The following is a 10,016-nucleotide window of genomic DNA, read 5'->3' on the forward strand; positions in this document are numbered from 1 at the left end:
AAAAAGGTTTATTACAAAATCAAAATACAAAAATGGGTAAATAAAAAACAACTGCTATCCCCCACGGAGGAATTAGTTCAAAATGATTAAACAAGAGTTAGTTTACACTAGCTCCTGTCTTCTCAGAGTCTCCCCAAAACAGCTCCCAAGTCTCCCAGCCCGATCTGAGCTGCATCCTTTTATATCATTCCTGAGACTGCTCTAAACAATGAAAGAGTCACAATTCATTCTCTCCTGACAGTTTAGGTCAAGGGGTCATTTACCAAATACACTTTTTTAGCTCTACATAAGACATTTGGTATCATTTTCACTACATGCAGTATTCACATGAGGGCACAAAAGTTCATGTTGCACTCCTGGAAAGGGAGCACAGGCCATAAATCTTCATGTTGGTAGCAAATTGTAGATCTCCCTTCAGCATTCCTGAGAACTTCTGGGTCCAGATGGACTGTCCTCACTCCATTCCAGTCCTTCTTTTCCCGCCAGAGGTGGAGTTAGGGGCAGGATCATGGGTGTGTCCATGGGTGGATCCACAGAAGCCAGCCTGTCTTTTGACCCTTTGCCTAGTTCTGTCCTCACCAGCAAGTCCTGAACTATTGTCCTCTTGACCCTTGTGTGACCCTTGTCTCTGACCACTGTTTCTAAGCCTTGACCGGCTGCTGGGACTTGCAACAATACTACTGGGATTGTTAACCCTCTGGTGGTTCAAAGGTCATGACTTCACCCCAAAAGATGAATCAAAAAAGGGGATTGTACCAGAACGGCACAGAAAATCTGACAATTTGTAAAACAAAAGAAAGAAAAGTCAAATGCAACTAAATATTAACAATGATTTTAAAAGCTTAATAAACATGTTGCCCACATACTCAAAAATACTAAAGAGAAAAAACAATCTCGCTGTTTGGAAACAAAACAAGCTAATTTCTGTTTTGTTGGAAACATTTTGTTTTTCATGTAAAAAGTAAAAACAGTCTAATAAAATGTGTAATATAAAGTAATACTTTCCTTTTATTTGTGTTTAACGGGGAACCAAACTTTTCCTAAAAGACTTCACTAAACATTTACAGGTCTTTTTATAGAGAAAAGCAGTAAAATGTTCATTGTGACTTAGAAGATAGTATTAATGCCCCCTGAAATCAAAGGGTTTGGTATAATTTTCATGCCTCATTTAGAAACAAAGTAAGAAACCACGACTGATAAAACAGCAATGGCATTTTTTATTTTTTATTTTTTTCAATTTCTTCTCAATGTCAAGTGTCAGGATTTATGCCCAAGAAATCCAAAATAGTGTTTTATAAACCCCGATTTAGTTTGTCATCGTCGAATCACGTCTGATAATAGTCCGGTAATTAAATTTATTGTATCAGAATATTTGAGATGTTTTTCCTTTTAAAATTAACAGGATGTCACAGACAGGAGGCGTGGGAGTTCTTTGAAGAAACTGAATTATTTAAGACAGTGGTCCATTTTTTCTTGTTTTCCTGCCACTAGAGGGAGACATCCCTCACCCTACAGCCCACAGAGCTCGTAGTCATCACTTCAGATGCATCTCAGAGAAAATATCCACTCTGTACTTCAAATATAGAAGCAATTATCTAATTATTAGTAATATGATGCAGATAATCAACATGATATATAAAAAATAATCAGCTGTTGATAAAATCACAAACATTTATAACATCATTTATTGAAAGCCTTAAAAAGATCACAAATCATTTTCTTGCATTTTCATTTATAACGTGTTTACATATATGATTGTTTTCATGTGGATAGAACCTCTAATTCCAGATAAATTCATGTCCCAGCTCGATCAAATGGCGTGCTTGCGTTTGCTTCTCCATACTGTGCTAATAGAGGAAATCTGCAGCTTCTTGCCCTCTCTCACGAGAGTCTGTCCTTATGCACCGATGTGCTCGGTTGTGATTAAGATGTGTGAGGACTTCTGGCATCAATACAACAGGAGAGGGAGTGGCGTCCCACGGGAGAAGACGGGTTTTCATATCCATTACTTCTCTACTCCATTTCCTCACTCAGGGCAGGAACCAAATGGATGCATTAATAACCCTCTCCGAAGCTAATGGTGCCTTGAGTGCTGATTAAGGCTGGGAATTTGGGCGTGGAGGAGGAGTTTTGATTTCAACCCCCCGCTGACTGTTGTGGTGAACTAGCTGAAGGTTGGGGAGGTCCAACGGGCAAAAACATTCAGTTAGATGAGTTTCCCCTCTCTGATCCTTCTGAAATAACCTCAGCCAAAACCCAGTTCCAGTTTGGCGGGTTCTGTCTGAGCAGCAGCTTCACAAGGAACACACAGCTGTGGTTTCAAAAGCTTGTTTAGTTACATTCAGCGTGTCCTTCATGCATACATGTGCAAATCAAGGCCAAAAACCAAACTCATGACATTTGATAATAAAAACATGTCTGCCTGGTGCAGTTCCCAAACATTTCCTTCTGAAATGTGCAGAGAAACACATTTTTATTCCACAAAAGACCGGAGTTACTAGCATCCAGTCTGCAGGGAAGCCATCGGTCCTTCCAGAAAACCACACATCCTGAGCTCTTGGTGCTTCACCACGACCTGCCAGTTCACCCTTATAAACCTGGAGTCCTTGTCCTGACCCAAAGACATCGACGTAATCACAGGATGTCCGGTTTAACCAGGTTCAGCTCCTCCTCGGACACGGTGAGGTTCCCCATGTACCAGAAGATCCACAGAACCAGGCTGATGAAGATGAGCAGAGGTCCAGAGAAAACAAAAAAGTCCCAGTACCTCAACGATGAAAAGACCCCGATGAAAAACAGGATGAGGCCCAAGATGTCCAAAATAATGGCAAGGGACAGGAAGAAGATGGAACACTTCCCTTGCTCCATGTCTGGACGAGATGAGAGGACCCACTGAGACAGCCAGGTGAGAAGTTCCTGATAAGAGTACCAGCGGAGATGACCTGGGGAGGGAACCAGGTGAGGCGGCCAGGTATAAAGTCCAAGTGGACTCCGGCTGATGGTCTGACGAGACTGAGAGCGAGTCTCTTCCCTGTTTTAAGCAGCATTCTCATTCACACCTTAGATCCTTCTCAGAGCTCCTGACGGGGCGGTTAAACTGGAATCGGGCTGACTGGCTCCATCTGATAGACCAACTTCATTCCTTTGCATGTCCAACTGGTTTTACATCAGTGTGACCCGACGACACGTCAGCACCCACATTCCTGAGCAAGTGTTGAACCACCAGCTGCAGCGGAGTTTGTGATCACTATTAACCTGAACATTAAACTTTGACCTTCAGGTCAAGCACTTCCACATTTTAATCCCCACTTATTGAACTTAAGCAAAACAAGTACTAATAAAAGGAAAAACTGAAAGAATGTTAAAATTAAAAGGACATCATTTCCATACAATATTAACCTCATCACTACCTTACATTGCATGTGTTGACATGAATAGGTAGAATTTCACTCTAGTAAAGAAACCATCATTATTTTATTAGACATTTTTGTTCAAATATTTAACGGATCACTTTTAATGCATCTCAACAACAACAACAGGTAACAAAGAGGACAGGTAAAGGAAACTTCTCCACTTGTTTGACCAGTCAGACCACCTCTATTGAGCTCTCCTGCTCCAGCGTCGACGTCCTGCCCGGCCTTCTGCCACAGCGAGCGTACGCAGCAGAGAGACATGAGCTTTTATTTACTGTAACGTTGTTCTGAGGGTGACTAAAGGGAGGCAAGCCAACTGTCCCATAAATAACTAGGCTTGTGTTTGCACGAGGCGTGTCCGTCAAATCTGCAGAAGTTTCCATTTACCGGCATCATGAACGTTCCTTACAGCGGGTGGATCATTTCATCTCGACAAAACAGTCAAAACAGCCTCATGTAGTGGCTTTGCTTTTTGTGGGGAATGTTTAAATTTGTTTAAGCAAAACTACACCGGGAGGTCAAACCAGTCAGACGAGTATTTCTGTTGGCCTGATGGAAAAACAAACAGAAAACACGAGGAGCATTTTCTTTGTGTAGCAGCAACACGTCTACGGAAATGAACGCAACAAAGGATGTTCTTAAAATCTGTAAGAAATGCCCAAAGGCTTCTTATTTACCTGATTATACAGGAATTTAGACTATTTTACCATTTTTAACATTAAAAAGCATAACACTTAGTAAACTAACATTAAACAGAGCTAAAAAGATACATCGTTTTATTAGAGATGCACCAAGGAAATCAGCAGGTGACTGGAACTGGCCAATTTTGGTGTTCAGATCTTTCTAATTTTTATTTCAAGCCATAGAAGGCACAGTTACTAAGTGCTAATCCAAGTCTTTTAAATTCTATAATAACAATAATCAAGTCAGTCAAAATTAGATAATGAACAAAAATCTGTTTTAATTTCATTTAGATGAATCAGAATTGGCAAAAGTTGGTCTCAAAAGGCCAGAGATGGACGAAAACCACCGATCGGTGCCGACCCTTATGACCAGCATTGGTGCATCTCTACATCTCCTTGTTAGTTTTAAAGGCATTTCCTAAGAATCTGTCAAAACTGATTAGTTTTCTGCAGCCAAATGGTTTTCACATGGAATGATAGTGATGAATATTTTAATAGAAATGTCATCAGGACATGTTTAAGAAACAGCAGCTAGTGGAACTTAATGGTGCGTGAATGCAAGTGCAGTTTTAGCGTTTTAAAGCAATTAGCTGAAGTTAAATATTAATAAAAAATAGTCATTGACGAACATAGAAAAATAAATATTTTCGCACACGTTTCTCATTACAGCATCATCTGTGTGTGTGTGTGCGCGCGTGCGTGCGTGTGTGCGTGTTGGGAATATACAGTTAGATGGTGTCGAACTTCTTCTCGGGATCTGACTCCATGGAGTTGTCATAGCCTTGGTTGTAGTAAGTGGTGGACTTGCCCCACGTCACTCTGCCGGGTTTGGGTGGAGGCGTCCCCACCTGGGTGCCGTCCTCCCCGCCGATGCATTTCACGCCGTCTTCTCCTTTCAGCTTCTGGCTCAACTTCTCGGATAATTTCCTGGCCAGCTGCACGAAGCTGTTCCTCCTCTTCTCCCCGTCGTATTCCTCCACCCGGATGTTGCCCAGGTACCACATGAGCCAGCAGATGAGGCTGAAGAAGATGATCAGGGACCCGGAGTAGATCAAGAAGTCTCCGTAGAAGAGGCCGTGGAGCCGCAGATTGGCAAAGATCCCGACGAACAGCACGACCAGACCGACGACATCAAACGCGACAGCGATCAGAAACATCGGGAGACAACTTCCGATGTACCGGACGTAGCTCAGAGCCATGGTGGGAACCGCAACCTCCTCACACCGGGGTAACGGCAGGATATCTCATCACCTGTACACCTGAGCCGAGGCTGCGCACCTGGAGGGACACGCCCCTAATCACCTCAGGATGCACCACACACACACACACACACACACACACACACACACACACACACACACACACACACACACACACACACACACACACACACACACACACACACACACACACACACCAGGATGCCAACAGGAGCAGCTGTTTAACATCTTATTTCCTTGTCAAATAGGTTAAAGGAGGGCAGGAAGAGGCTGATAAACACACCTGAGCTGTTCGGGCTGCATCAGCCGCAGCCGCAAAGAGGCTTTTGACCGAATGTCAAAAGAGATGTCTCTAAAATGCTTGTCGGGAAGTAATTCTTATTTTAAAAAACTCATTGCTTATGAATCCTGGCGCATTCTGGCAAATCAGAACGTGCAATGTCATGTCTTCCTCAGAAGACTCACCTTGTTCAGTATACCAAGATGTTTAAACTCTGTGAATGAGAATGTTCAGACTTCTTATGTGAGGTGAATATTAACATTACTGTAATGTGTATGAGTGTAAACAATGATTGACTTGTTAAATCAACACATAACAATCTGATGTAGACAACATCTGAAATGAATGGATCAAAGAACAATATTCATTTTAAATTCATTGGTTTAAGTACAGATTATTCAAACATTTGATTTAAACATCTTGTTCATTCATCACATATGATTATTTAAGCTGGTTATAAAGTTCAGAGTGAAGAATGTTGACGTCTGTCTTTTATGTAGAGACCTTTGCAGGAGACCTTGGGTGAGACGGTTTATGCCTTTGAGGAACAATAAGTGGACAAAGCGTTGTTTTGGGAGTCTGGGCCCCGACATATGGTGCAGCCTTGAATGTGGACGAACGGGTTATGTTGTGTCAATTAGATGGTGACAATTGGACCCCTTGGATATGTAACACCTCATGCATGTCTATTTTTATTCTCAACGAATCTAAGTTTACACTCATTTTGAGTTTTGTTTGTGTAAAACCTGTAAAAATCCCCTGAGACCGGAGCCTGTTGTAAAGTCACACACACATTTTACTGAATTTAGCTTTAAATTATGTGAAGCTTAATGATATAAATCACATCCATGAAGTTAGCCCTAATTCACCTGCTCTTCTGAAGAGACCAAGGCCTTAGCCAGGAGATCTCCTTCCTTCCTGCTTTTATTTTTGGTTGATTACTTTCATTTTTAGAACATTAGTTTTAAACAATCACTTTTAAATTTAGATTTGACTATTCAGATAAAACGTTTCATATTAAGACTTGATTCTAAACACTCAGTGCTTTGCATTCAGACCGGACTCTATGTTTAAGCTGTCATTTGAGTTTTTATTCAAACATTCAGATGTAAAATTGTAATTTAAACAATTAAATTATTAAAATTGTCTTAACATTTTCACACCTTATTTTTCATCAACCAATTGTGACCAACCAAAGTGCGTAACACCCTCTAAAGTGGTGGAGAACGAGCGAGCCAAGCTCCTGTGGGACTTCTAGATCCAGACAGACAGAATGGTGACAACAGAGGGCAGCCATTGTGCCTGATGTTGCACCAAGCAATGGCAACAGCAGGAAAAAGGAATAGAAGCTATAAGAACCTGCGGCCTCATTCATCAAGCTGACTTACGCACAAAACGGGGTGGGAAAACTGCGTAAGCAACTTTCCATGCAAACTTTGGGATTTATGAAAGAAAACTTAGCGGAAAAATGTGCGCAACTTTAAGTTGACTAAGGACCTGGCTTACGCACATGCTGGACATGGAGAGCACCTGCAGTGCTGCTGCTGAGAAGATACAATTATGAACTCCTGCAGCATTATCACTTGTACCACTTCGTTTTCACACAGAACAAGACCTCCCACACGCACACACACGTGCGAGTACACACACACACACACACACACACACACACACACACACACACACACACACACACACACACACACACACACACACACACACACACACACACACACGCACACACACACACACAGAGACTGAAGCGCAGAATACGGAATGCAGAATATCAGCAGGGGGACAGATTGAGACAGAACGTCATGCGTCTGTGACAGTGTGTGTGTCCTGTCACTGTGACCTGATTGATCATGCGCCCTGGCTACTTATTCAAGGAAGATCTCCGTTTGGGTGACTGGTTAGCACGCGGATGACTTTCACCCTGGGAGTCTGGAAATCAAATCCCAATTGGACTATTCAGATCTCTCTGAAGAACTCACAACATTGACGGCTTCAGCAACGCTGTTCCACTCAGTGGATTTTCTCTTATTTGTTTTGCAAAAGCACTTCCTTTCATTTCTCCACCTCACCCACAGGTACCTCAACTTCTGCTTCTGTGAAATTGAGCTTCCTTGATCTGCCTTGCTCTACGGTCGTCATGTCATTGGCGGAGCGCTGCAACAGCCGGCTTATGTATATACATGAGATCCACAAGCCACTTTGCATTGACTATTTATGGCAGTAAGTGGGCGTGGTGAGGGTGGGATGTGACTAAAATGCAGCTGAGAACCTTTCTCGTTAGTCTCTGATTCATGAAGCAGAGATTGCATGCAGCTGTGCGTCCTCCATGTTTGATAGATCACAAACCTGCTTGGCGTCAGTAATTTTTTTGCTGAGCTTAAGTACGGTTTTAGTAAGGATTCTACGCCATGTTTGATAAATGAGACTCCTGGGCCTCAAAGAACTTGAGGAAATCTGGAGAGTGAACGCCTGTGCTTGTGGTTATTGGGGCACTCGGGGTAGTAAACCCCAGACTGGAGGAGCGGCTAAAGCAGATCCTGGGAAGAACTTCAGACATCTCAGTCCAGAAAAGTACAGTTCTAGGAACAGCTAGGATACAGCGCAGAACCCTCAAGCTCGCAGGCTTCTGGTAGAGGACCAGAGCTTGGAAAGATGACACCACCTGCGGAGGGTGAGATGGGATTTTTTTTAAATATAAGCATTTTAATGTTTTTAATTTTCCAAATTTGTAATTCTGTATTTTTTAAGTAATAATTGTTCCAACATGTCTTTAACTGAAGATGGGAAATTAAATGTACACCAAACCAAAACTTTTAATATTCAGAATTAGATGAGGATTATTTACAGTTTCTAGATTCTTGCTTAACTGAATCATGACTAATTATTTATAAATAGTCTACATGGAACAACGCTTTCTAATATATCACTGGTGACAAACTTTTATTTTGGGTTTTATTGTTGATGGACAACTAATGCTTCTATTTCTGACTTCAGTCAGATGAACGTTGGCATTGAGAATTTAAGGCCCATTATGGAAAACTGCCTCATTGTTGCCCAGAAACAAACCAAATGGTCTCCCTGTTTGACGACCAAGGAGCTAAGAATGATCCAAACACAGTAATACCAAACAGCTAAAGTTACTCGACACTAGACAATAATGACTCACCCTTTGTTGTCTGAAATATCATCTTACATTGCTGTTTTTTCTTCGACTGTTTCTGGTGAAATGTCATTCCCAACAGACACGGAGATAGAAAAGAAAAAAAATACAGAAGGAGGAAGAAGAGAAGAGTTGGGTGAAAAAGTTCACACAAATAAAGTTGTACAAGGAATCTACTTTTAGACGTGCAGAAAGAAAACACACACACACAAAACCACAAAACCACGATACCACAGTGACAAACAACACGTGCGTATACAACAACAATGTCAATGAAAAGCACACAGTATAATTAATTCATGGTGCATTTAGTCCCAACCACCGCCCAAGGTAATGTGTCAAAAAACCTGAGAGAACACCTTGTGAACACCTGTGTGTGTGTGTGTGTGTGTGTATACGTGTATGTGTGCGTGTGTGTGTGTGTGTACACAAGCTTGAGTGTATAAGGTTTCTCTGTAGGAGTGTCCAGGAGGAGTGTGACATTGCTACTTTTGAATCGAAGGCAGTCAGCTACAAACACTCTAAAGGGAAAAGTTTGAGCCTATTCACCTCTTCACTCACCAGGAATTCAGTTTTCATGGTTTTCAAAACAAAACTGTCATTCGGCTTCAAGATGATATCTTTTTTTCTGGTTGTTAAAGGCACACTTGGCAGTTTTGTTTGCTTTTAGCACCCCCTAGTGTCCATTATTAATTCTCTGTGGTTAAACCAAATATGAAACTTATCTCTTTGCTGTGCTTTAGTCTTTTAACACCTTAATCTAACTGCTGCAATGTCTCCTCAGCCTTCTTTACTGTCTAAAGGACCGGTTCATCAGCTGTGTTCATGATCTAAAACATGCAGAAAACATGCTGTAAGCAGACTTCAGTGCCAGGTATTTCAGCTAAATTTTGTTCAACAGGTGGCAGCCCACCACTCTGAAGTTGCAAGTGTGGTATTCTGGCCACAGAGGGTGCTGGGGACTGAGTGACATTTCATTAACTCTGTAAAGGGTCATTTTAGCACATACTAGCTCAAGAAAATGAGGAAATTTGCATAGTATCCTTTTAAAAACACAATTTTCTCCAAGTTACTTATAAAAACTACAGTTTCATCTTTTTTGCTACAAGGGGCGCCAAACTTACACATGAACATTTTACAGGAAAATATTGTTTGAAAGCACATTATCAGAAAGTTATGATTACTTTGGAGATGTGTTTCCTGCCACCTGATGGATCCTATTGTGTTACCTTTTTAGAAAGGTGT

General features: G+C 41.6%; 1 protein-coding gene across 1 annotated transcript; it reads right to left on the reverse strand.

Moving 5' to 3' along the window:
* Nucleotides 1-1,667: 1,667 nt before the first annotated feature.
* On the reverse strand, nucleotides 1,668-5,388 carry LOC129163295 (transmembrane protein 238). The gene is made up of 2 exons (XM_054740279.2): nucleotides 4,823-5,388; nucleotides 1,668-3,962 (listed from the first exon to the last, which is right to left on the reverse strand). Exon 1 carries the CDS (start codon nucleotides 5,293-5,295, stop codon nucleotides 4,825-4,827), a length of 471 nt encoding a protein of 156 aa, XP_054596254.1. The 5' UTR covers nucleotides 5,296-5,388; the 3' UTR covers nucleotides 1,668-3,962; nucleotides 4,823-4,824.
* Between the last annotated feature and the right edge of the window lie 4,628 nt (nucleotides 5,389-10,016).

The sequence above is a fragment of the Nothobranchius furzeri genome, chromosome 5 (genome assembly GCF_043380555.1).
Source record: "Nothobranchius furzeri strain GRZ-AD chromosome 5, NfurGRZ-RIMD1, whole genome shotgun sequence".
Taxonomy (NCBI): Eukaryota; Metazoa; Chordata; class Actinopteri; order Cyprinodontiformes; family Nothobranchiidae; genus Nothobranchius; species Nothobranchius furzeri.

Excerpts from the sequence above, each read along its gene's own strand:
- LOC129163295 (XM_054740279.2), bottom strand. The coding sequence starts at position 5,295 with ATGGCTCTGAGCTACGTCCGGTACATCGGAAGTTGTCTCCCGATGTTT.